The sequence below is a fragment of the Kwoniella newhampshirensis genome, chromosome 6, assembly GCF_039105145.1.
Source record: "Kwoniella newhampshirensis strain CBS 13917 chromosome 6, whole genome shotgun sequence".
NCBI lineage: Eukaryota > Fungi > Basidiomycota > Tremellomycetes > Tremellales > Cryptococcaceae > Kwoniella > Kwoniella newhampshirensis.
Window position 1 is genome coordinate 765816 of NC_089960.1, and position 25074 is coordinate 790889.

The following is a 25074-nucleotide window of genomic DNA, read 5'->3' on the forward strand; positions in this document are numbered from 1 at the left end:
TTCACATTCGTCAGTGGAATGTGTGGTGCATCTTGACTCCTAATCGCCCCAAGTCTCAACCCTGCTCGGAATCAGCGAAGAAAGCGACCAGTATGGATTGTGTGCCAGCCGTCTCGTCTGAGAGGATGAGTAAGGCTCGGCCTGGATGAAGACACTCGCACTTGCCTGCACGCTGTTCCCAAAACACTTCAAGTTGTACGGGTACGACATAGGCTCAAACAAGTATACAAAGCACAGATTTTTTTCTCCTGTTGGGTCTGTCACCGTTACCTCATTGTATTCATTGCCCTCCATTCTGGCGGAAAACCTGTGCTAATCAGTCGAATCACAAGGGGTAGAGTTTCCAGACAAAGATCTTTTAAGGGCTGTCTCTTTGTCGTCCTCTTCACGTACACACACCATCGTCAGTCTTGACGATCCATCACACGCTCGTACCATCGTCCCTCCCTCCTCCTCGCCGATGCGTCGCATGGCATTGCAAAAACGGGTTGAAGGTCTGTGCCACACCTCGCTGTCGAGCTAGATAGTGTCGAACGTGTGTGAAGGGGAACACATCTTCGGGTCCTTCGGGCTGGGCAGCACGCCCACCGCAGATTCATTTCGTTAGATGCAATGTTCTTCGCTGCACATATACATCGTCCTTGCACCTCCCCACGGCTACTCGATCGTTTACACATCTCGCCCCTGCTTGTTTGCTCGCTGGCTCGCGATCATCTCTTTTAACTTGACTTATACCAACTCTCTCGGGTGAGCGGGATTAATCGGCAATTGCAATCTTCAGTCCAAGTGGCCCGGACCAGTTGTCCGAAGCTACCGTCAAAATCTCATAATCAACTCAGATTCAGGTCTCCTGCGGTGCGTGAGTAGTAGTATTATCAGAATTTTGGTTGGCGGTGGTAGTAGTGATAATGGTATCGTTCTGCTCAATGCACATGTAGATATCCACCTGAAATCCATCAGCAGTAGTCGTGCGGAAAATTCACACCACACACACACCTTGACTTCATCACACGCCCAGCTGGTCAACGACAAGAGGTGACTACGGTAGCTTACGACGAGCTATGGTCCTAGCCCAAGTCATATCTTCACGACCAGATCAATAGCGCAACCTTACTTCCACATCAATCCACATCTCCCGCGACCCCGCTGATTTCTGAGAACAAAAATCAACCTAAAACCACGCAACAAAGCGGCTGTCATCGTCTTTTGATATCATCAAGACGACAAGAAGAAACAATATCCTCTCTTCCCTTTACTCCGACACACACGTCAACATTTCTTCCCAACCCCCGTATAACCGCGTCCCCCGTTCGGGCTCGAGACACACGATGGCGTCGGCAGCGTATTCCACCATCAAGCTATTTTCGGGTCAGTCCGAGAATCTCCTGCGTTCTGTTGCATGGTTAGAGGGGGTTCGTGCTGATGATGATGACGGTTGCGGAATGGGCAGGTTCAAGTCATCCCGAACTCGCTGCGCTCATTGCCAAGCGGTAAGTCCAGAAAACCATCATTCACCCAAGTCCATGTCACTTTCCTCAATGAGGCTTATGACACGACGAGGGGAGGATCTCTTTGAAAGCTGGTGGACAGGTACTGATCATTCGATATTCTACTCGCAGCTTGAGAATACCCCTCGCGAGAGCCAACATCCACCAGCCGTCTTCGGGGGAGACGAAGGTGACCATCGTTGAGAGTGTGAGAGATTACGATGTGTATATCCTGAACACGGTGAGTCTGGTCAACTCACACCATTCAAGCAGATAGAGTCAGGTCTGACGGAAATGTATAGGGTGCGGGTTCCGTCAACACCCATTTGATGGAATTGTGCATCATGATTCACGCTTGCAAGGTGTGTACCCCCCTTCGACTACGAGAGCTTTCTTCTAACCCCCGGGACTCTACTGACCGGCTCTTCTCTTCTCCTAGATCGCTTCTGCCAAACGAATCACAGCCATCATCCCTCACTTCCCTTATGCTCGTCAGGACAAGAAGGACAAGTCGAGAGCTCCTATCACGGCGAAGCTGGTTGCGAACATGCTGAGAGAAGCGGGATGTGACCATGTCATTGTGAGTGAAGGGCTTCACGTTGCAGAGGTGTGGAAGTGAGGGACAGAGGCCAGAATCGTGGGAGTCCCGAGTGGAGGCGGAGGGGGACGAGCAGAGGTCAATTGGATCGACGCTGACGCTCTATATCTTGGACAGACTATGGACCTTCACGCCTCTCAGATTCAAGGGTTCTTCGACGTGCCCGTTGACAAGTGAGTAGAGTTGGAGATGACGAGACAGTCATTCTGACCAAGTGACCACTCTCTACCTTTCCACCTTGTGCACCGTTCAGCGTAAGTCTTTCTTTGCGTCGTCAGGCAGTGACTCAGCTCAATCATGTCTCTCGTCTAGCTATACGCCGAACCTTCTATGGTCCAATACATGAGGGATCACATTGATGTGAAGAACTGTGTCATTGTTTCACCGGATGCTGGTGGTGCCAAGCGGTGAGCTAATAGGTCGATGAGAAAGGGCGAGTGCCTCGAAAGTCTCTCATGCTGACTGCCATCAACTTCATTCGTAGAGCCACATCCATCGCTGACCGACTCAACATCGATTTCGCCCTTTTCCACAAAGAACGCAAGAAGGCCAACGAAGTCTCCCGAATGGTCCTCGTCGGTTCTGTCACCGGGAAAATCGCGGTCCTTGTCGACGACATGGCCGATACCTGCGGAACACTGGGTCTCGCCGCTCGAAACCTTGTCGACGCAGGAGCGACCAAGGTGTACGCCTTCGCGACCCATGGGATCCTTTCGGGACCGGCGTTGAAGGTCATTGCGGAGAGCGGGATGGAGAAGTTGATCATCACAAACACTATTCCGCAGGCGGAGAACAGCGAGAAATGTGATAAGATCGAGGTGATTGATGTCAGTCATGTCTTGGCGGAAGTTATCAGGAGGAGTCATTTTGGAGAGTCTGTCGTGAGTTCGACTTGTCTCCAGTTCCAGTGAGACTTTGTCGAGGCTGATGTATTCATCTTCCATCGTCAAACGCGACAGTCATACCTCTTCCACGAGGTTCCGTACTCGAACGGTATCGCATGAACATAGAACTCTCTGGTCGATCGACGAAACGAGGATTGGGAGCAGGAGTTTAGAGATGAGAACGAGGATCGAGGACATGTAACAACAAAGAAAACCCCTTTCTTACATCAGAGCAATTCAAATCCATCCCATCCAATCCAATCCAATCCAATCATACATTCATAACGAAAAAGAATCAGTTCAACCTATCTATCTATCCTCCCTTAGTTCCATTTCCTTCTGATCTTGCTTGACTTTGTCTGTCAAATACGTCGATACTGTATATGCAGATCTGGTTTTCCCGAAAGAGAAAAGGGATCGTTTCATTGCATTCAGACATAAGCTACAAGACATACACACTCCACGACCACTACTATTGTACTTCTTCGTATCGCTCGGCAAAGACGAGCAATTATCAAGATATCGTCGTCATGTCAATAGGATCACTACTCGGCACATCGTACATATTGCTCCTTGTTTTCGCCAAAAACAAACCCTCGCCTCTATCGCCAGAATCCTTACTGCTACCACTGTAGCTCAAGAGCTCTTCCCTTCTCTGCTGCAGCGCTCACCTGAACCTAGCAGGGATTTGAGGAACAGGTGGAACTCCTGCCATACCCATCCCGACACCATTCCCCACCATATGTGCGGGTGAAGGTGGAGGTCCCATTGACATTATCGGTGGGAGAGGTGGAGATTGCATCTGTATTTGCATCTGCATCTGCAGTTGAGGTGATAGACCTTGAGGCATGATACCTGAGTTGAGGATGGGAGTGGGTGATTGACCAGGGGTCTGACCGTGGACATTGCGGTTCGCAGAAAGTCGCTACGAACATGAAAGGACATCGTCAGCGCCTACGTCCCGCTTCGGCGCCGCTTGATCCAACGCTCGGGGAAGAGCAAGAAATGACAGCACGCGAAGTGAGACTCAGACTCACTTCGTAATACGCAAAGTCCTGCAATAAGCTAGTTTTTGATTTCGTTTGATGATCCAAAAAAATCTGAAGCACTTCGCAACCCGCTTCGTAAGGAAGTTCTTGAGTATCACGCGAGTTCGTGATTGGTTTCTGCTCAGGTGTATTGGTCAGTCGAATGTGACGGAGGGCTCTGTGTGTAGAAAGGTCAATGGGTCAATATACGCTTGCCAGAACCTTCGCCGTTCAAAGATCCGAGTGCTAGTGGAAGAACACTGACTGTGAAGGGACATCTCGCACAAAGATCCATTTGACCTTGAAGATTCCTTTCCACTTGTCCTGCGCCCAGACTTTTGAGGTGGTATTCTCGTCGACTCTAGAAAAGCAATATACCGTGAGCTTCGAGTTCACTGTCTCAATGATATGCATTTGGCAACTGACGGGGTAAGCATTTGGGCGACTCCACAAAAGTGCCTGGACCCGTTGACAGAGAAGAACAGGTAGATCGGACATTGCTCCGCCGACTCGCGGAAAGCCGCATCAAGTCGTTTGTTGCCCAACACCGTTGAAGACCAGATCTCATGCTTGAGCGATTTTTGTACATCCTCTTCCTGCAAGTCACAATTCATGCCATCAGCAAGAGGTATGAAAAGCGGATTGAACCTTGTACAGCTTGACTTACTGTATAAGATTTGATAACGAAGAACCGAGCAGCAGTGGGTCGACAATCATACGTTGCTGGGTTCAAACCCTTACTGCGTGCCAGCTCAATCACATCGCGGTCCTGGTTCTGCTGCATAACGGCGGTACCTGGTGGCGACGGGTATGGGGATGCCCCGAACGGAGTTCCAAGGAAATCAGGTTGAAGATGAGGAGGTGGATAACCTTGTGGAGCGTTGCCGTTCTTCATCGCGTTGTATGCTCCAGCAGCGAGCATCTGCTGCTGTTGCAGGAAGGAGAGCCGCTGACCTTGAAGCATTTGATCAGGCCAGCGTTGTTGCTGTTGATGCATTTGTTGCTGAGCGAAAGCCATTTGCTGCTGTTGCTGCTGTTGTTGTTGTTGGTGCTGCTGTTGCTGTTGTTGATGCTGTCGAAGTGCGATATCTCGGTCCTGCCAGTCAGTCGATCCAGGTCCAGCTAAGCGTGGAGTCATCTGAGGCGTATAGTCGGCACCAACAAGACTGGTCACCCAGCTCGGCTCTTCGCCTGTATGACCCAGCATACGTGCCGAAGGAGCACTAGTGGCAGGCTGAGCCTGTCTCATGACGTTGCTCTCGAGAGTCAGAGCCCCTACGCCTCCGCTCGTCAAGCCGTTCTCACTACCCATCATCTTCCTGCCGAGATTCATTGCGTCAAATGCATCTTGCAGTTGCTGAGAAGCCGAGCGACTCCATCCATCGTCCGGACGGACAGAGTTCGACCACAGGCTGGGTCCGATCGGACTGGTGGGTGGCTCCTCTTCCTTGGCATCAGGTCTGACATCCGTGCGTCTTCGAACCTCCTCTCTTTGCTCCATGTTAAGCACAGCAGGACTCCGCTCCAACCGATCACGAACTCGATTCGAAGTGCCATACCCTTGTGTGAGGGATTGGTGTCGTTTCAAGTCTGCACCGATGTCATTATGCGCGGATTGAGAGTCAGAGATCGGGAGTTGGAAAGGAGGCAGAGCCGCAGTGGAAGAGACTGGTGGCGGAGTGGGAGGTGTGAAAAGATGGTGAGGAGTGGTCGGGTGGCTGGGTGGCGACAAAGCTTGGATAGGTCGATAGTGCTGAATGCTTCATCAGCTCGCCTGTGTACCAATTAAGCTGGAACCAACTCACTTCCCCACTTGCTTTCAAGCTGGTACTTCGTCCCAGTCCAGCAGTATCAGCATTTTTAGCCTGAGCTCGGAGACTCTGCGTGCGCGAAACATTCCCGCCGATATAGGTTTGATCATCCGCGTCAGTGGTGTAAGAAGGAGGACGATTGAACAAAGCGAGCGACGAGAGAGAATGTGAAACAGAGTGAGACGGAGATTGCGTTGAGGGTCCAGTACTGTTGTCCTGTGTGACGACGGATAATCTCCTGGGCGGTCGAGGGGGCGGACCCATACTGCCTGGGGCATTCGAGGTGATCCCAGCGGGGTGCTTCGGCACTTCGGGTTGAATAGCAGTGACCGGATTGATCACTATCCTCGTCTCCAGTTAGCTCTGACCACCGAATATGTCCAAGACGACATTGATCAGACTCACTTCGCCTCGAAGGCAAGGAGCTCTGTCTAGCTAAGCCTTTGCCCCAACTCCCAGTCTCCATGGCAATCTCTTCGGTCTCTCCACCCTCTGGTACGGCTTTCTCGGGTCGGACAGTCTCCCTTCCGCTGCCCCTTCGGACCAAGCCAACATCCGGTGGACCTGATGAGGAAGACAAGCTCCCGCTTCTGAATCTACTAAAACCACTACCACCTCCGGGACCACCGAAGCCCGTGCTTGCTGACCCACCAGCACCAGCACCACCAGATCTCAGCCTAGCCGAAGCCGAACCATGAAAGGCAGACGAGGCAGCTGGGTTGGCCGATATCGAAGCGGACGGTTGATGATGACGAGTGGTGGAGACGGTGTTGTGTCGACGGAGTAACGATTCGGTATCAGGCGCTGGTGGACCATTGGAAGGTGATACAATACCATTATTAGAGTTTGAGGGTGCTCCAAAAGAGTTGGAGGTCGGTCCTCGAGGTTGACGTATGGGTACGATTGGTGCTGAAGACATGACGCGTTGGGCGTGATGCTGACTGACAAGTCAAGAAGATGACAAGGAATGTGTTATTGATGGCCGTGTGGAACGAGATATGCAAAGATATAATGTGATTGTAGTCGTTGGTCACGCGAAATCAATGGAGAGACCAGTGCGGAAGGACGTGGTCAGGGCGTAAAAGTCTTTTTCTTCTTGTTCCTATCTCGTAGGGGACGTAGCACAAGCACCAGCGATTGATCACAGACGACAGACGAGAGAGGAGACGGGAAGAAGAGGAAACTGAGAGACAAAAGGAAACCGTCAGACAGACCACGGTTGAAAAGCAAATAACGAGATGTCAGTCAAAGTGAGTGATCGACGCGACGTCAGGAAAAATGACGGAGGCAATGCAAAAAAGAAAACGGTGCGGTGCAACAACCTGATCGTGGAATACGAGCGAAACAGAAACTTGTCTGTCTCCCTTTAAGCGTTGTCACGACCCAACTGGTGCCCAGCATGAAGATGGTAGCGTTGCTTATGTCATACCCATGGGCATGCATAGGACTCCTCGGACTACCGCGTCAGCTCGAGTGCTGACACTTGACCATGGTGCCACACGGACATGCCACCAGTATCTACTCATCGAGCTCATCAATCACATTGCAGGAAACCGACGTAGAAAAGGCGTAAGGCTTGGAGGGTGTAGCGAAGAGGCAAAAGTAATGGGATAAGAAGGTATAGTCGCCGAAACCACCGGACGTCAAAACGCCATAACAAGATAAAGTACAACTCGAATCTAAACCTAGAGCACGACGCAACCCTTGCCCTTCTTGGAGCGACCGGACTTCTTGCTCTGTCCATGGCAACACAATGATCAGTACGATGGACATTGCACGGAACAGATACAGCATCGAGAACGGTTGAGGTATTGTCTGTGATGATTTTTCACTCACCATCAAAGCATGCTTGGTAGCTGTCTGGAACACCTCTCTGACTCCCTCACCGGTCTTGGCACTACACTCGACGTAGCCCTGAGCACCAATCTTCTGCGCAACGGCCAAGCCCTCGGCTCTAGAAACGGGCCTCTGATTCATTCGAGCAAGGTCTTGAACTGTCTTGGGGTCGTCTCGGAGATCCTTCTTGCACGCAACCAGGATGATGGGGAGGCCCTGGCAGAAGTGGAGAACTTCTGAGATCCACTGCATGGCGATAAGAAAGCACAATCAGCAAGGGTAACAAAAGGGACGTGGGCAGAATATTAGGTCGGGACGAACCTTTTCTTGCACGTTGTCGAGAGAATCGGGAGAGTCGATGGCGAAACAGATGAGGATAACATGGGAGTCGGGGTATGACAGAGGTCGGAGACGGCTATGTGGTTGTCAGAAAGATTGCAAAGTCAAAGGGGATTGATTATTGCTCACTCGTAATCCTCCTATAGAACATGTAGGTGGTCAGTGCGTCATACTCTTACAATCGTTGCCACTCGTTGTGTCACTTTTGTTTCCAAATACTCACCTGCCCAGCAGTATCCCACAGCGCCAACTCGACCTTTTTGCCCTCGACCTCGACATCCGCGACGTAGTTTTCGAAAACGGTAGGGACATAGACCTGTAAGAGGAGGGACCAAGTTTAGTAACGGGGAGTGAATGCGAGAGAGGTTGAATCGCGGACGGACCTCTGGGAACATGCCCTTGCTGAATACGATGAGGCTGCATGGTATATCAGCGATGTGTACCATGCGTAAAATGAGGTTCACCACTCACAGACATGTTTTACCGCATGCACCATCACCTGTCAAGTTTAGGAATGGGAGATTTGTCAGTAACTTTCGACACCGGGTATAGGTATCGGGAACAAGGGAATGATTGAAGAAGATGGTCTGATCACTTACCTACGATGACCAACTTCCGCCTGATCTCTCCTGACATGTTGGGCTAGAGGTGACTATGGATGAGACAAAGAGGGAGAAGAAGGATGTATAGAGGGTCTGACGAGTGAAGATGGAGTCGGCTCGTTGGTGAGAGAGAGAGAGACCTTGTAGAGAGAGTAGCGAGGTGTGATGCAGCCAGTAGCAAGTGTGAACGCGCGACCAGCCTTCGCCCTGCACACGCTCCTTCTCCTCTCTCTCCCCCATATAACAGCTCGGAGATATCAATTCACATACGGTCGGCGTTTTTGACATGTGGCATTCTCTTCCGTTGTACAGCCACGTGGAAGCAGACGACCACGGGCCTGTCTTTGCCGGATAGTCCACTTCTGCTCTTTCGTGTCTTTCAAAAACCCTCTTTTGTTCTGCTCCACTCGACAGACAGTTGCTCGTCAGAACTGCGCCTGTTGGACATCTCCTAGATACGTTCTCACATCACACCACCATGTCGCACGCTCAAGAGGTAAGATGTCACAGCGAAACTGGCCCTCTGAGGAGCTTCGACAGCATTGCTGACGAGATTCCGCACAGACCACCGAGGATGATCTCGCGCCCACCCAGACCGAGGGTTACAAAGTGAGCTCTTTGTCGTTCCCAGTCAACGTGGACAGTTGGTTGAACGGTTCTTACAGGTCGGACAGAGCAAGACTGTTGCTGAGCTTGCTGCTCTCGACCAGGTGAGGTCTCGGAACCTTGCTCAGCTCCCCAATGTGGCTATGCTGACGCGTCACGGACAATCAGGAAGACGAGTCGCTCCAGCGATGGAAGCAATCTCTCGGCTTGGCGGCTACAGCTAAGTCTGGTCTCCCGAAGAAGGTGAGCTGGTACAGTCTTGGGAGACCGCTCATACTGTGTTAAGGTCGTGCTCAAGACCCTTTTCTTGAGCTCCCCGACTCTTTCAAAGGAGATCTCCATCGACCTCACCCAGTCGCCAGAGGCACTTGCAAAGCTCAAAAAGGATCTCAGTGAGCTGTTCAAGTCCCCTAGGATGGTGCAGCAGGGTTTTTACCAGCTGACTGTTGAATAGTCACAATCAAAGAAGGCGTGGAATACTCAGTTGGAATCACTTTTGTGTGAGTCTGGATGCTCGGTAGTCGCCCAGATTCCAAGGAAGTGGCTCACACATTCTTGACATTAGCGTTGAGAATGAGATTGTTTCTGGCTTGAAATACCTCCAGGTCGTCAAGCGTTCCGGTATGAAAGGTGAGTTACTCTGACCGTGCTACTATGACCACCTACACGCAGACGATACTTATATCTCTGCACAGTTGACAAGACCGAAGCTATGCTCGGGTCGTACGGTCCCCAGGAAACTCCCTATACTAAGATCGTACGTCAGACACGGATGTCTATAACTCTCCCTTCTGCAATCCATCCAGCCGTACAAAGTCCACTCATGGGCACCGCTGACGCCGACTGCTCCAGTTCGCGTCCGAAGAATCACCCTCGGGAATGCTGGCCCGTTCAGGCTCTTACGTGGTGAGATCTAGAGTGATCGACGACGATCAGCATGTTTGGCTTGACTTCGAATGGGGTGAGCAGTAAACTCTCAGAATATAGAAACTGATCTTAGGCGAACTGATTTACCGATCTTCTCCTCTATAGGCTTCAAGCTCGCCAAAGAGTGGTGATAGTATGTATCAGTCTTGCATGGTTTGCTCTTGTTTTTGTGGTCCTTTTTCATCATGTATACCATGCAGCCTCATTGTCCATTCGTGCACGAAACCTTACTCAACAACACCTATATTCCAGTGACTACCACCAAAGCGTAATTATATGGGGTACTCGAATAAGCGTCGCCTCCATCTGCACCAGTCCTGTCGTGACGTTGAGATCATTGCTTGATGCGCTATCAATAAGCTCCTCACTATAGTGCGCGCACAGCGTATATACCCTCTCCCGACCCTCCGGATCCCAGCCTCCCATTCAGTATACCGCGAAAGACATAGTCCGAGGTATAGGAACTAAAAAAGATAGCGGACGATCAATATGGCGAGCTTGAGTGCGTGACTTGGCTTGATCACACCTATGTATTGAGCTGATACGTTGGTTTTAGTCGCGATTCTGGACGTCAAGGGAAAGGTGAAGCTCTCCCTATATGCTTTCTTAGCTGGCCAGTGGTACTGATAGCTGGAAATTTACAGTCCTTGATCCAGAGATCGTATCGAGACGACGTCCCACCATCCTATATCGAACGATTCTTACCACTGGTGTTGGACATGGAAGAGGAGAATGTCCAAGTGACACCCTGTTTCACGGACGAGGGTATCAATTACATGCATATAAGGCATAACAACTTGTATTGTGAGTCGCGACGATCGTCTTGTTGCCTCTGTAAACGGAGCTGATACGTGTATAGTGTTGGCCTTGTCTAAACGAAATACAAATGCCGCCGAGGTCATCTTCTTCCTCCATAGATTATGTTCCGTGAGTGTCTCCTTTTCTCCTTCTACCTGGGTTTCGCCTATCCATCAGAACGCTGAACGAGGGGACCTGACTGACCGTGATTCTCACCCGTCGGTTCAGGTCCTCACGGAATACTTCAAAGAGCTAGAGGAGGAATCGATTCGAGATAACTTTGTTATCATCTATGAACTCTTGGACGAAATGATGGATTTCGGTTATCCACAAACGACGGAGAGCAAAATCTTACAAGAGTGAGTGCGACCGCCGTCTCATATTGATACGACTGTCATATACGATCGGATGCTGATGTCTTGTACTAGATACATCACACAAGAATCTCACAAACTTGAGGTTCAGGTCAGACCGCCTATGGCCGTCACGAATGCTGTGTCATGGCGTTCCGAGGGTATAAGATATAGGAAGAACGAGGTTTTCTTGGACGTGGTCGAGAGCGTTAATTTACTGGTGAGTGGTGGCTCCCCTTCAGTCCCGTCAGCATTGTTGCCATCCTCTCCTGTAGCGCATGGGAAGCTGTGCGACTATGGCTCGTGGACTAATCACTCTGGCAATGCTTGGAACAGGTCAACGCGTCAGGCAATGTTATTCGATCGGAGATTCTGGGAGCGGTCAAGATGAAGTGTTATCTGTCGGGAATGCCGGAGTTGAGACTAGGTCTGAATGACAAGGTCATGTTTGAGAGCACGGGAAGAGGTGAGACATCAATGAACATTGCCTCTTCTCACCTATTCCCCCTTGCCCTTTGACTGACTTGACTAACAATATCCAGCTGCCCGAGGTAAATCCATTGAGATGGAAGACGTCAAATTTCATCAATGTGTTCGGTTATCTCGATTCGAGAATGACCGAACGATCTCTTTCATCCCGCCCGACGGAGAGTTCGAACTCATGTCGTACAGACTGTCGACACCTGTGAAACCTTTAGTGTTCGTGGAAGCTAGTGTCGAGAGTCACAGAGGCTCGAGAGTGGAATACATGGTCAAAGTCAGAGGACAGTTCAAGAGGAGAAGTACGGCGAACAACGTGGAGATCTACGTGCCCGTACCGGACGATGCGGATAGTCCAAAGTTCAGGGTCAGTGAAAGGTGTTTCCTTCTATGGGGTGTCTGATTAACGAGACGACCTCACAGACATCAGTCGGTTCGGTCGTCTACGCGCCCGAGAAGTCGGCGTTCGTGTGGAAGATCAAACAGCTTGGAGGTGGCAGAGATTACTTGATGAGAGCGCACTTTGGTCTGCCAAGTGTCCGAAATGGTGAGTGAACGATGGGGGTTGATTAGAGTTGAGCAGAATTGACGAGTCGCGTGCAGAGGAACTCGACAAGCGCGCACCTATATCAGTCAAATTCGAGATCCCGTACTTCACAGTGTCCGGTATACAGGTCAGATATCTGAAGGTCGTGGAGAAGTCAGGTTATGCAGTGAGTCTGGCGGGCTTCCGTCTTTCAGCATCTCGCCTTTCTTTCCTCTCACTTCCTCTTCAGTCGTGTGATTCGCAAGCTGACAAAGAGGATCTTCAGTCTTTACCTTGGGTTCGATATGTCACTCAAGTGAGTCATTCTGCTCCCACCCTCCCATTAAAAAGGAGAAAACGCTGACGAATTTACTTTCTCTAGAACGGAGACGATTACGTTCTCAGAACGATCACGGACGCCAAAACTTCTTCTACCATCGCACCGTTGTAGGCTTCCCTCCTTTACTCAGCCACTTCATAGAGCGTCTCTGTGACCCACTCGCCCGTCCTTGTGCTTATGCTATATGATCGATACGAAGCTGTGCAGAATGTGTCGTCAAGTGAAAAAGGGGACGACAGGGCGGTCTTGGGTTCACGTCATCTCACATTTGATTCTGACCCGTTGAGACATCTTCGTCCTCGCCTTCATACTCATTGAAGTGAAGACCCACTGATCGATCTATACCACTGACGAGTCCACTTGAGTGAATGATGGCGCAATAAGACGAAGGAAGGATCATCGTAAATGCATTCTAGTTGTCGTGTCATTATCACCACCACCATCTTTCCACTTGTCCTGACCATATCGAAATCATCCCTTCGTGTACTATCTCCTCTGGTTGTCCTTCTCAATTTCTTCATTCTTTCTACTAATCCCCATGTCATGCTTGACTTGACTTGACTTATTCGCGCCTAGAACTCACTTCCCTCAACATTGAACGTCGCCGCATATTTCATGTACCCTTGCATTATCTCGAATATCCCCACCGGTAAGTTCTGCACACGTTTGTCAGTTAGTCATGCATGCCTGGAAAGTCAAAAGGTTTTCGACTACTCACCATACTCAAAAGAGTATATTGGATCTTGGCGTGTCCATGGATCAGACCGAGCTTGTAGAGATAGTGCGCGATCATCGAGGGATACGCGGCGTCCATATACCATCTGAACCGAGTCTCAGCGCAAGACGATGATAGACGAGAAGGAGGAGAAGAATGTAGAAGGAGGGGGGCACTCACCGATGATGATATGTCGTTAATCTGATCGCAGCGTTCAACGTCCTCTGCAGATCTCCCTCGTTCGCATACATCTCCAATAACTTAATCAAAGCTTTAGCACTGAACTTGGCATCTAGACATCGCTGGAAGGCGTCTTTCGCTTCTTCCTTGTGATGTAATCGATTGGCCAGCTCCCCAAGGATCTCCCACTGTGACAGACCGAAATCGTCAGCTTCAGCAACCATGCAAGAGATATGGGTGGACTGACCTCGGTGCCTGTCTTACGATACGACATATGTTGAGTCTTGAAGTGCGATATCTCAGCTCGCCAGATGGTGTAAACCCGCAGATCTTCGTAGAGCACCCTAATATCGTCAGGTGAGTTGAAGCTCTTCCTGTAATACATTCTCGAATTCTGGAATACTTACAGGAACAGATTGTCTGGACATCGATTATCAGCTCAGCTTGACTATGGAGGCCAGCTGTCGAGTCTCCAACTCACCCAGCCATCTCTCACACAATCTCTTATTCGAGAATGCCGAGACCGTCTCCCCTTCGTCGCCCTTCAGGGCCATCGGCGAACCTGGCTCTTCGTTGATCTGCTGCGCTGTTTCCGGCTTTTCAAGCACCGCCTCCATTTGCTTGACTTCCTGGCTCGGATTGCGACCGTGACCATTCATTCCTGCGCTGGAAGGACCAGTCCTGTTCGATTCCGTAGATATTCTGATAGTGGGTATATCTGAGACAGCCGTATTCGGCACAGAACCTTCTCCCACAGTTGATGACGCACGGATGCCTTGCGTCGACGAGTTGTCCCCTACATCGCCGTTCAAGTCTACTGAAGCAGTTGTTTTGTGTAATCGATACTCTTCCTCCATAACGAAGACCACGGATCTGGTTTTGAGTAATTCGTCCCAGCCGATCTTGGAGACCAGAAGGGTGAGAAGGGAGTAGGCTTTCGCGAATGTGCCTCGAAGGCCCGGCGCTGGCAGACGAAGCAATGCAACGTCGGCCTGAGAAGGTAGTTGAAGAGAAGCTGAGCAAAGGGCCATTCCAGTTAAGCCAAAACTCACTTCGTTGTCTCTGGCAGACTCCTCATCTAGTATGTTGGAATCCGCAATAAACTTCTTCACCGGTAAATGCGTTTTCACAGGCGTTGGCATCCGATGTAAATCCCTCTCATTGAACGTGAACATGGGACAAGAGTTGAGTGTCAACAATGCCTGATCATATTGTCCCAATTCGATATATGTTTCGGTGAGTTTTGCCCAAGTGACAAATTCGCTCGGAGCGGAATTGACAGCTTGTTGGGCGACCTGCTGAGCCCATTCAGGCTTATTCTTCGACAAGAGAAGATCGCACTGGGCATGGAGGATGGGATAGGACTGGGGATTGTGTTCAAGAGCCGAATACATGATTTTGACGGCTTTGATCTCCTCGTCTGAAGCAAGAAGTCAATCAGCAAAACTCGACAGTGGTTTGTTAGTATGGTCGGTACCTACTCATTCCGATATAGCTTTTGGCAAGAAGCGCCGCGACCTCAGGCTCCTTCGCCATCATCCTCTCGAATAGGTTCGCAGCTCGGTCAAGCCGGAAAGAGTCTGAAAAGTATTTGATGATGGCAGATGTGAGGTGATTCGTGACGATGGTTGCGACCTGGATTTCTGGATCGGACCCCAATTGCCAACCTGAATATGTTTGCAGTGTTATCAGCTTGATCTCGTTCGAGATACACCCCCACAAGCACGAGAAGTGAAGGGAAGAAAGCCATGCGCGTACACGTACCTTTGAAAAATTGCGCCTCAGCAGCTTTGAGAAACCGTATCTCTGCTTCTGGAGTTGTGATAGGATCGAGTTTCCGATAACCCGCTAAACGGTAAGATGCATCATCTGCATAGCGTATCGCTCGAAGAAGCGCTGAGAGGTAAGTTTCTTGCCAAAGCTCAGGCGAAGCTACATGTCTACAGTATATCACGATAGACATCAGCAAATCCTCCAAATGCACCATCTTGACAGAAGTCAGTGACCTACCTGTCCCCTCTCAGATCCACAACGTAAGCTTCGACTCCTCCTGGGATCTTGACATCTACCCGCATGTCCACTCGTGAGAAGGCATTGAAGCAGCTATATTGCGGGTCAATAGGCCATATTTGTGCAAGGAGAAGGCAATGCGACTTACCAATACGTTCCCTCTCGTACTCTCCATCCATTTCCTTTACCAAACCAAGCTGGAGATTCTTCCACCGAGAATTGTAACGAGTTCATGTAAGCTGCGAGAGATGCCGATGAGGAAGCTTCCACTCCAGAGCTATCCGAAGAGTCAACACAGGTCATTTCTTCCCATATAGAGGGGATTGCGTACCAGTAATGGTACGATCCAATCTGTTCATATCAACGTTAGCATTGCACTCTTGTCTGCTCACCATCGAGTGACTTACATCTCTTTGAGCAGTCTTGCTTCCTGATGACTTGATGACATGGCACAGATCTGGAGGACCTAGCTCACGGAATGTCGCTGTACAGGACTCATATCAGCTTCGTACATTTACATCTGCTAATGACGAGTCCGCATCATCACATACCTAGAGTTTCCGTTCGAGCAGTCACCGATTCTCCAATATTCGTCTTGGGCCCGTCAGCGAGCTCGAGAGCGATTGAAGACTCACCTCCACGAACTCCGGGATGTCCTTGAACAGCTCAGACATGGTGAATGTGTTTCGTGATCGACACTGCAGGCGAGCTGAACACGGAGAATGATGATGATACACGTCCAAAGAAAGATCATCCGAGTTGGAATTGATTTGTTCGTATAAGTCAACTGAACGTGACGACGCGGCACTCTCCGTCCGTATCTGTCTCCTCAATCTTGTTGTTGTCTTTCGTATAGATTACCTTGACTTGGACGCCGCATTCGGTGCGATAGCTTCACTGCTCTTGCATACACCAAGATGGCTACTCTACGTCTGAATGGTCGCATCGAGGTACGGAGTCACTCCAAATTGAGGCCGCGATGTTGCTGATGGCAAGCACACAGGACGTCGATCTGGAAACTCCAGGAGCAGGTCCGTCGAGATCAGGTCCCAGTGACGAAGAAGAGGAGCGAGATAGGGAGTTATGTGAGTAGCCTCATAGTACGATCGAGCTGATATCCAGTCCTGAGAAAACGAAACGAATACATCGAGCTTGAACAATCCGTCGAGGTGAGTTGGTCCATTCGCGGTACCTTGAAGGTCCTGCTGATTGATGATTCTATCGCTAGTCAAGCAACGAGCTCCTGTCGTCACTCGCGTCATACCTCTCGACCTTCCAAAATGACCTTTCGGACGTCTCGGGGCAGATATCAGAGCTGCAGCAGAAGAGCTCCGAAATCGAGTCCCAACTGAACGGTCGGAAAGTAAGTCTGGGTTGAGGCGAGATCCACCACTAGCTAGAGAGCTGATCCACCTTACTTCTGTCATTTGATTAGACGATCCTCCCACCTCTCAATGCCCTACTATCCGACATCACACTCCCTCCCGCTCTAGTCCTCACTCTTCGCGATACGCTCCCTGCGCAAAATCCGGACGTCTGGCTATCAGCCATCACGCAACTCGACGAGAGACTCACTTCGATCAAAGCTCGTCATAACAAAGTGAAGGCGGTCCACGAACTCGAGCCGGTCATCAATGGACTCAAGATCAAGGCGCTCACTGTTCTTCCTCCCTTCCTACTAGCTCTCATCCGACCACTTCGTTCAGCTTCTAAAGGGTTATCGACCAACCTTGCCGTGCTTCAGACCTCGATGCTATTGAAATACCAACCATTCTACGCCTTTTTGCTCCGACACAATCCCAAGATTGCCAAGCAAGTGGAACGAGGTTATGTCAACGCTGCTAGATCATACTATGAAACGGGGATGCGAAGATATGCGAGGGCTTTGGGACAGATCAAAGCTAGAACAGTGGAGCGATCGGATCTGATAGGCGTCGTTTCGTCCGAAGCGGCTCAAGCAGTTTTGCGCAAAACACCGTCGGGAACCCAACAGGCCTACGAGAGGTTGAAGTACGCGGACCTGGAGGAGGGCTCGGTGGTCCTGGCTTATATGGTGGACGACAAAGATTATGTGAGTCGTAAGAAGAGTTAGAGGTCGCTGACCTTGTAGCGAGTACCGGTAGAAGCTCTTTTCAGATCATTAGGTCTTGTCCTGATGGATAACGCATCTGCCGAATTCACATTCATCGTCCGTTTCTTCGCTCGAGCTATCACTTCTGAGCCACAATCGCGTCCAACATTTTTCTCGAGAGAGAGCACACCGTTCGATTCGCCGGACCAATCGCATATCGATGTCTTGTCCGATGCAGGTCGGAGTCAAACCCCCAAACGACGACTGGGGATGACAGAAGTCAACGAAGGACTAAAAGACGCTGAGAGGATCTGGCATGAAGTGTTTGACCCGGCCTTGGACTACTGTTCCACCTTCTTCCAGAGCGTCATCTTGCCATCACCACCTCCTGCCATACCGCTCTTGACTCTGATTAGACTGAACGATCATTTGCTCGCAACATGCGATACGAGAGGGACACTCCCGCTCATACCGTTCCTGACGGGTCAGAAACTCGCCATGTGGCCAGTGTATCGAAAAGAGATGGATCAACACATAGATAGTCTCAAGAAACTGGCAGATGATGCAGGAGGAAAAGGTTTGGCAGGATTTGTTGGCAAGGGCGTCAAGGACGGTGCGGTGAGACAGGCGGCAAGTCGTTATGCCGCCTTGTTCACTTGCGTGACTGCTCTGAGTCAAGAAGCAGAGGAGGCAATGATATTCTCCAGGTAAGTCTCATTGACCCGTCTGAGAAGCCAAAGATGGTCAATCACTAAACAGCGATGTTTCAGTATGACGCGACTTCGAACAGAACTTGTTCGATTGATTCACACCCAATCACTGAAGATCAAAACAATGCCAGAGAGACATTCTTTCCTCTCCTCCATCTACGAAATCATCATGCACGAACTCGTCTCGGGTCCAGGTCAGACCACACATCCCAGATTACAAAGCGAGCTGTCGTTCTTTCGAACAAGAGAAGAAGAGGCCAGAAGAAGGATCACCGTGTAGTGGGGACGAAGAGAGATTGACTAAATATCATATATGCATTTTCATCCATTCGCCTTTCGCTCTTCTGCAATGATACCATGACTTGAACTGAAAATGGCCAGGCAGTCGAATTCGACACTTTTTCGGGGGGGGGGGGGGGGAATGCGCCTACAACTTGTGTGAGAGTAAAGGAAAGGTGTCAACTACAAAACACGGTCCATCATTCACTTCTCTTCGTCATCGTCGTCGTCCTCATCATCGTCCTTGGCGGCATCGTCGGCGGCTTCCGGTGCATCCTCATCTGGGAAAGATATTGTGAGTTAGCGGTGGACCAGACACTGGGCCACACGACACGCAAATACTCACCGTCATCAGCATCACGGATATCCGATTCATCGACGTCGGGATCGGCCTCTTCGTCGTCCTCATCAGCGGCATCGGGGTCGAGGTCGGCATTCTTGTATGCTTCGGGCTGTGCGTCGGGATCTGGGTCAGCTTACATACACGCGAGCGGGACGTGAAAGGAGGGGAATCGAAAGCAGAGATGGTGGGAAAAGCCTCACCTTGGAGTAGTCGATGACCTTTCGGGTTCTTCTCGTTCCACTTGGGATGATAAGATCCTCATCCTCATCCTCTTCCTCCTCCACAGGCTTCACCTCTTCCTCTGTCTCCTCTGTGGTACTCTTTCCCTTTCCCTTGTCCACCGAAGCAGATTCGTCGGTCTTCGCTCTGTGATGTATATAAATATCAGTCAGTGTCCGCTAAAGCTAGTTTGATGTCCAGTTTGGGCCTGATACAGCCAGGGGACTTCACACCTACTTCTTCTCCTCGGGCTCAGCAGTGACTGGCTCTTCCTCCGCTTTCCTCTTCTCCCCGACCTCAGCTTCTTTGGTGGTCTCGGCTGCGACCTCGGGCTGCTCAGCAGCGGCAGCGGTAGCGTTGGCAGACTCTTCAGCAGACATCGTGGTGGTACTGTCCGTTTCGTGGAAGTTTGTGGCAATGGCTGATTGGGAACTCCTTTGAATGGTGAATAGAAGGAAGAAAGGAAGAAAGAAAGAAAGAAAGAAGGAAAGAAGGAAAGAAGGATGAAGGATGCGGGTGGAGGGTTAATAAGACCGGTAGTCACTACTGCTACTAATTAACTGAATACCAACAGACGCGTCACGCGTATCAACGGGGAACATGCCAACATGGGAGGAATGGATACAGAACATGGTAACATCCCCCCCACCCGTTCTCACACTGCCACGTGAGATTTGTCTCCTATTTTCCCCGAATTACCGAGATCAGCCTAACGAAGGGGGTAAGATCCCGGGTCTGGTACCGCTCAGGGTCCAAAACGCGTGAAGGCGTTTTTTCCCAGTCCAACCCGATTCAGTGAGGGCTGCAGAGCAGGGGGAAACCTAAAATCCATTCGACACCACCACCACTCACCACTCACCACTCACTACCACGTACCACTCGAGGTATCTTTGACATAACACACCACTCTCTCCTCTACCGACAACACCGATTTCTTCAATCTTCCCTACCTTCACCACATTCCTTACATCTCGCTCTTTTACACAGACACAATGGCCAAGGTCGTGAGTAGCTCATGTCTTGACTCAACAGTCCCGCTCTTCTCACTCCCATTGCGCAACCTCGCTCCACCTCACATACGCTCAACCCTAGCATTCATGAAGACGCTGACCCCTACCGCAGGACAAGATTACCCACGTCGGTACCAACCGTTTCGGTTTCGACTCCACCGTCGACATCGATGTCCTTCGAAGCTTGTACTTGGTGAGTACTGTGAGAGAATAGTACCTGTGGGGTCGAATATGTTGAACGAAGAAGCTTGTCTTTGGCTCTACTCCATCCGTACTCTGCGCCTGTTCGACCATCTTCCTCGTGTCCTTACCGTCTTGATATTTGCCTGGCTGCCTTTCATCCTCTCTTTATCAGTTTTCGTCTTGCTCGTCATGCTTGCTCGTCTTATTCATGCTTCTATGGACTCCGGCCTAGCTGCTGAAAGACTGCTCAACCTGCTTCCTCACGTGGGCGAAACCACGATGTTCTGTCCATCAATTGTGGTATCCGCGGTCGGTCCTCCTATTTGGCTTCGCGCAATCTACTTTTCCTTGCGGCAGATCCCTCCATGTTACCTGCCTTACTCGTGTGCCGGAGTACTAACCATTGTGTACTTCACTCAGGCTCCCGCTTACATCAAGTCTGGACAGACCACCAAGGAGGTCACCGGGACTGGTCACCAGGATTACGGATCCGAGTCTACTTTCGACAAGGATACCAACACCATCCAGTACACCACTGTTGCCAAGTTCCCTCCGGTCAAGCTTCTTCCTAACGCTGAGCGAAAGAGGATCCTTGGTGAGTTCTCACCGCACAGTGCCGAATTCATATGCCGCGGCTGATTGTTACTGCCTGCAGTCACTGGTGGTGCTGGTTTCGTTGGTTCGCACTTGGTCGACCGATTGATGCTCCTCGGTCACGAGGTCACCGTCCTCGACAACTTCTTCACGGGTAGCAGGACTACTGTGAGTTGACCATGATTAGGTCAAAAGACGCCTACACTCGACTGATTTCAATGTAGGTTTCACACTGGGTTGGCCACCCCAACTTCGAGATGGTCCGCCACGACGTTGTCGAGCCCTTCCTCATTGAAGTCGACCAGATCTACCACTTGGCTTGTCCCGCCTCTCCCCCTCACTACCAGTACAACGCTGTCAAGACCATCAAGACCTCGTTCATGGGTACTCTCAACATGCTCGGTCTTGCCAAGCGAACCAAAGCTCGATTCCTCATCACCTCCACCTCCGAGGTCTACGGTGACCCCGAGGAGCACCCTCAGCGAGAGGACTACTGGGGTCACGTCAACTGTATTGGTCCCCGAGCTTGCTACGACGAGGGCAAGCGTGTCGCCGAGACCCTTACCTACGGTTACGCCAGGCAGGACGGTGTCGACGTTCGTGTCGCTCGTATTTTCAACACTTTCGGTCCCCGAATGAACCCCTACGATGGTCGAGTCGTCTCCAACTTCATCATCCAGGCTCTCAAGGGTGAGGACATGACCGTCTACGGTGACGGTTCTCAGACTCGATCTTTCCAATACGTCCACGACTTGATCGACGGTCTCATCCTCCTCATGAATGGCGATGAGACCCGACCCGTCAACATCGGTAACGGTGACGAATTCACCATCCTCGAGTTCGCCGAGGCTGTCAGGGTGAGTACAGAATGTACAAAAACAGTTGACCATGCTGATGCAACTGCCCTTTTAGGACATCGTTGAGAAGGTGCAGAAGGAGCAGGGCAACCCCCTCGCCAAACGAGTCAACATCATCCACAAGGAGATCCCCACCGACGACCCCCAGCGACGAAGACCCGACACCTCTCGAGCCAAGGAAGTTCTGCAATGGCAGCCTCAGTGGCACGTCAGGCAGGGTGTCGAGGGTGAGTGTGCGCGAAGGATGAAATTGGGTCTAGCTGACATAGTATTTCTACGTGTCTTGCGCAGAGATGGTGAGGTACTACGCAGCCCGGATGGCAGAGGGACAAATTTAAACGGTCTTCAGACGTCTTACGGCGTCGAGGCGATGTGTCATCGCGACCATTTGAATAGCAAATTGAGCTGGAAAGATACATTCATTTTAGATTTGGGATATGCCACATCGTCTTTTGGTAACCACGCGCGCAATATAGAATGACGTGTTTTACTTTGAGTCGTGCTGATAAGGTACACGCGCGTGGCACATGGGATTGCGGCACGACGCAGCAGCAACAACAGGTCAGGACAGTCACCGACGTTGGAACCTGTAAATACATCTCATAATTGTCGTCCTTTGTCAAGATCACTCATCACAACGATACGACTGTTCATCAATGTCGGCAGCACAGTCACCACCTGACACTTCTCAGCCTGCAGGACCTCCCTTCCCTTCCTTGTCTCCACCGTCGCCCCAAGCTCCGCCCAAAGTCATTGTCGACGGTCCAGCAGATGAAGATGCATCCGAGCCCTCAACCTCAAGCCAGCGTAACTTCACCCAACCCTCCACCTCTGCAATCGCCTTACCAATGACCACACCTGCGCCTCATCGCTCTGCCCCCATCGTACCAGATGCGCCATCCCACCCTCCTCCCGCCAAAGGTCTGCCCCTATCTACTCCCTCGTCATCGCTTACTCCTACCGTGTCCGGTGGAGGAAGGACCGCACAATCAGATATCGACCTGACGGAATTCGATCCATTCGCAACTCCTGCTTCTGGGTCTTCCAAGTCGAAGAGCGATGCCAACGCCGTGATCATCGAAACGCCAGTGAGGAGATCAGAAGATACACCCTCGAGAATCGTGGACACCCCCGGACCGAGCGTCGGGATGGAAGCTAGTACGAGTGAGGGTGGGAGTGGAACAGGGAGTGGGATGATTCGAAAACAAGGAACGGGTGAAGGAGAACCTGCGTTCAACTTTTCGGGCTTCTTGAAGGACCTCAAATTGAAATCAGCAGAACCGATAGCGAGGTATCTGAAGAGGTACGTGGATGTGGATCAAGTTGAATCAGACTAGACATGATGATTCACATGCGAAGCGGACACGAGCTGATATAGATGTGTAATGGCTCAGCTTCTTATCGAATTTCGCAAAGAAACCATTCACAGTCAACGAACAGGTCAAACTGATCCATGATTTCTTGGCGGTGAGACATTGCTCAAATCGCGTGCCTACGTCGAGGTTCAGCTGATCAAGGCGATGATTCAACCCCAGTTCATATCGGACAAGATGGGTCAGGTGGAACCTTGGAAATCACAGTCTCAAGCAGAGTTTGAGAATGCCATGGAGGCCATGGAGAAGCTGGTCATGAATCGATTATACAACTAGTGAGTAATCACATAATCTCTCCTTGCATTTCGCGCTGGCACATTTAGGAGTCTTTGCTGTGCGAGCGCTTGATGCTGATTGGTGGTTCGTATGAGCAGCACCTTCACGCCTCAACTCGTACCCTCACAACCGATCACAACGGATGATCTAGAACGAGATGCCGTGTTCGCTCAGCGTGTCCGACTGTTTGGTTGGGTAAGGGAAAAACATCTCGACGTACCAGAAGGAGAGGCCAGTCAGGGTTTCCTTGGCTTTGCGGAGCAAGGTGTGTGATTACCAGCCCTTTAGCGTCTCCCAGTAGCTAATCAGACTCCCATCCCCACCTAGAATTACTCAAAATCAACCACTACAAAGCGCCGAGAGACAAGATGGTCTGTATTCTGAATTGTTGCAAGGTCATCTTCGGTGCGCTAGACTGCATAGGCATACGAACGATCGCATAGCTGATTCAAGTGTAGGTCTGATACGAAATGCTTATGGCACGGAATCGACCGGTGCGGACAATTTTGTCCCAATCTTGATCTTCGTGGTTCTTCGAGCGAACCCAGAGAACATGCTGTCGAACATTGAGTGGGTTTCCAAACTCGGCGAACCGGGACGATTGAGCTAATCTGTGCGATGCAGATACATAAGCCGATTCAGAAGTGCGTCAAAGCTTCAAGGCGAGACGGGCTACTACCTTTCGAGTCTGGTGAGTGGTCACTGCACACATTCGGTATCGTCAATGACTGATCACGTCGTTTTTGAAGACCGGGGCCATTCAGTTCATTGAGACGATGGACGCTTCCAGTCTGAGTAATATCAGTCAAGCCGAATTCGAACAGAATGTCGAAATTGCCATTCAGGAACTACCTCCTTCTCCATCGACGACCACCGCTCGTCCCCTCCTCCCGACCGAGATGTCCCCGTTCGCCGCCACGTCTCCAGGAGAGGAAGCCGCTAGCCCATTGAGTCTCACCACTTCCCTGAGAGCATTAGATGGGACGAAACAGTTCTTTCAGCGAACGGGCAACTTGGCTCAGGAAGCTGTCAGTAAGCCTCTCAATGCGATTGGAAAGATATTAGAGGGGATACAGCAGACTGGGACAGAAGGGAGTGAGGACGGAAGTGAAGATGGGTCGACGACATCACCACCTCAACCACAATCCCAAGCTCCTTTGTCGACTCCTAGAGACGTTTTCAGGACAAGACGGTCTCAACTCAATAGGGCCTCTACACCGGAAAGTCCGTCGAGGCTGAACTTTTTCGGTGCATCAGGATTGGGAGGTGAGGATTCAGCGTCAATCTCGAGAACGTAAGTGAGAAGCCTCCAATGTAGTTGAGCTTTTCTTTGGCTCCCAAATGATTCATGTGGACGAACCTCTTTACTTACCTCGTATGACAATCACAGCGGTACACCTACACCTGAAACACAATTACCAGACTTCTCATCGCTCCAAATTCAGTCGACGCTGGACATGTCACAAGAGGCATATTCTCAAACACGTCGCGCCAATGTCCAGACTCTAAATCAGATGTTCCCCGCTTTGGACGAAGACGTTGTCGAGGCCGTGTTGGAGGGATGCGGAGACGATTTGGGCATAGCGATCGATAGATTGTTGGAAATGTGAGGGTAAAGAAGAATTCGACAAGGATTCTT

The 25074-nt window shown here is 50.7% G+C and overlaps 10 protein-coding genes across 10 annotated transcripts; 6 read left to right on the forward strand and 4 right to left on the reverse strand.

Annotated features, from left to right (window-relative positions):
- Window positions 1-1328: 1328 nt before the first annotated feature.
- Window positions 1329-3089, forward strand: IAR55_003445 (uncharacterized protein; the record flags this gene model as incomplete). Its single annotated transcript, XM_066946552.1, has 9 exons — window positions 1329-1368; window positions 1451-1490; window positions 1620-1728; window positions 1790-1849; window positions 1927-2067; window positions 2203-2250; window positions 2398-2492; window positions 2570-2966; window positions 3045-3089. The coding sequence occupies 9 exons, from the start codon at window positions 1329-1331 to the stop codon at window positions 3087-3089; spliced, it is 975 nt and encodes a 324-aa protein (XP_066802944.1).
- Window positions 3090-3636: 547 nt separating this feature from the next.
- Window positions 3637-6727, reverse strand: IAR55_003446 (uncharacterized protein; the record flags this gene model as incomplete). Its single annotated transcript, XM_066946553.1, has 7 exons — window positions 3637-3894; window positions 4007-4175; window positions 4263-4358; window positions 4424-4593; window positions 4665-5750; window positions 5803-6149; window positions 6214-6727. The coding sequence occupies 7 exons, from the start codon at window positions 6725-6727 to the stop codon at window positions 3637-3639; spliced, it is 2640 nt and encodes an 879-aa protein (XP_066802945.1).
- Window positions 6728-7493: 766 nt separating this feature from the next.
- On the reverse strand, window positions 7494-8619 carry IAR55_003447 (GTP-binding protein rhoA; the record flags this gene model as incomplete). The annotated part of the gene is made up of 8 exons (XM_066946554.1): window positions 7494-7544; window positions 7645-7890; window positions 7966-8059; window positions 8113-8123; window positions 8207-8299; window positions 8367-8400; window positions 8455-8482; window positions 8583-8619. 8 exons carry the CDS (start codon window positions 8617-8619, stop codon window positions 7494-7496), a joined length of 594 nt encoding a protein of 197 aa, XP_066802946.1.
- A 444-nt stretch (window positions 8620-9063) lies between these two features.
- IAR55_003448 (uncharacterized protein) lies at window positions 9064-10249 on the forward strand (the record flags this gene model as incomplete). Its single annotated transcript, XM_066946555.1, has 10 exons — window positions 9064-9081; window positions 9150-9194; window positions 9251-9295; window positions 9360-9434; window positions 9478-9583; window positions 9646-9691; window positions 9757-9821; window positions 9887-9948; window positions 10044-10152; window positions 10224-10249. The coding sequence occupies 10 exons, from the start codon at window positions 9064-9066 to the stop codon at window positions 10247-10249; spliced, it is 597 nt and encodes a 198-aa protein (XP_066802947.1).
- Window positions 10250-10607: 358 nt separating this feature from the next.
- IAR55_003449 (uncharacterized protein) lies at window positions 10608-12726 on the forward strand (the record flags this gene model as incomplete). The annotated part of the gene is made up of 11 exons (XM_066946556.1): window positions 10608-10620; window positions 10675-10700; window positions 10763-10922; window positions 10978-11045; window positions 11145-11275; window positions 11345-11489; window positions 11606-11735; window positions 11812-12116; window positions 12173-12296; window positions 12353-12462; window positions 12658-12726. The coding sequence occupies 11 exons, from the start codon at window positions 10608-10610 to the stop codon at window positions 12724-12726; spliced, it is 1281 nt and encodes a 426-aa protein (XP_066802948.1).
- A 461-nt stretch (window positions 12727-13187) lies between these two features.
- IAR55_003450 (uncharacterized protein) lies at window positions 13188-16194 on the reverse strand (the record flags this gene model as incomplete). Its single annotated transcript, XM_066946557.1, has 15 exons — window positions 13188-13271; window positions 13334-13436; window positions 13511-13698; window positions 13758-13854; window positions 13918-13930; window positions 13992-14502; window positions 14563-14930; window positions 14992-15177; window positions 15275-15450; window positions 15521-15613; window positions 15669-15797; window positions 15852-15871; window positions 15928-16004; window positions 16072-16114; window positions 16162-16194. 15 exons carry the CDS (start codon window positions 16192-16194, stop codon window positions 13188-13190), a joined length of 2121 nt encoding a protein of 706 aa, XP_066802949.1.
- A 305-nt stretch (window positions 16195-16499) lies between these two features.
- Window positions 16500-18581, forward strand: IAR55_003451 (uncharacterized protein; the record flags this gene model as incomplete). The annotated part of the gene is made up of 6 exons (XM_066946558.1): window positions 16500-16551; window positions 16643-16689; window positions 16749-16883; window positions 16956-17598; window positions 17644-18298; window positions 18362-18581. 6 exons carry the CDS (start codon window positions 16500-16502, stop codon window positions 18579-18581), a joined length of 1752 nt encoding a protein of 583 aa, XP_066802950.1.
- A 203-nt stretch (window positions 18582-18784) lies between these two features.
- On the reverse strand, window positions 18785-19522 carry IAR55_003452 (uncharacterized protein; the record flags this gene model as incomplete). Its single annotated transcript, XM_066946559.1, has 4 exons — window positions 18785-18861; window positions 18927-19032; window positions 19124-19289; window positions 19380-19522. 4 exons carry the CDS (start codon window positions 19520-19522, stop codon window positions 18785-18787), a joined length of 492 nt encoding a protein of 163 aa, XP_066802951.1.
- A 612-nt stretch (window positions 19523-20134) lies between these two features.
- On the forward strand, window positions 20135-22124 carry IAR55_003453 (uncharacterized protein; the record flags this gene model as incomplete). The annotated part of the gene is made up of 7 exons (XM_066946560.1): window positions 20135-20146; window positions 20265-20345; window positions 20756-20930; window positions 20991-21097; window positions 21154-21786; window positions 21842-22013; window positions 22078-22124. 7 exons carry the CDS (start codon window positions 20135-20137, stop codon window positions 22122-22124), a joined length of 1227 nt encoding a protein of 408 aa, XP_066802952.1.
- Window positions 22125-22313: 189 nt separating this feature from the next.
- On the forward strand, window positions 22314-25045 carry IAR55_003454 (uncharacterized protein; the record flags this gene model as incomplete). The annotated part of the gene is made up of 10 exons (XM_066946561.1): window positions 22314-22347; window positions 22411-23089; window positions 23181-23253; window positions 23322-23434; window positions 23534-23700; window positions 23763-23840; window positions 23894-24005; window positions 24060-24126; window positions 24185-24729; window positions 24826-25045. 10 exons carry the CDS (start codon window positions 22314-22316, stop codon window positions 25043-25045), a joined length of 2088 nt encoding a protein of 695 aa, XP_066802953.1.
- Window positions 25046-25074: the final 29 nt, after the last annotated feature.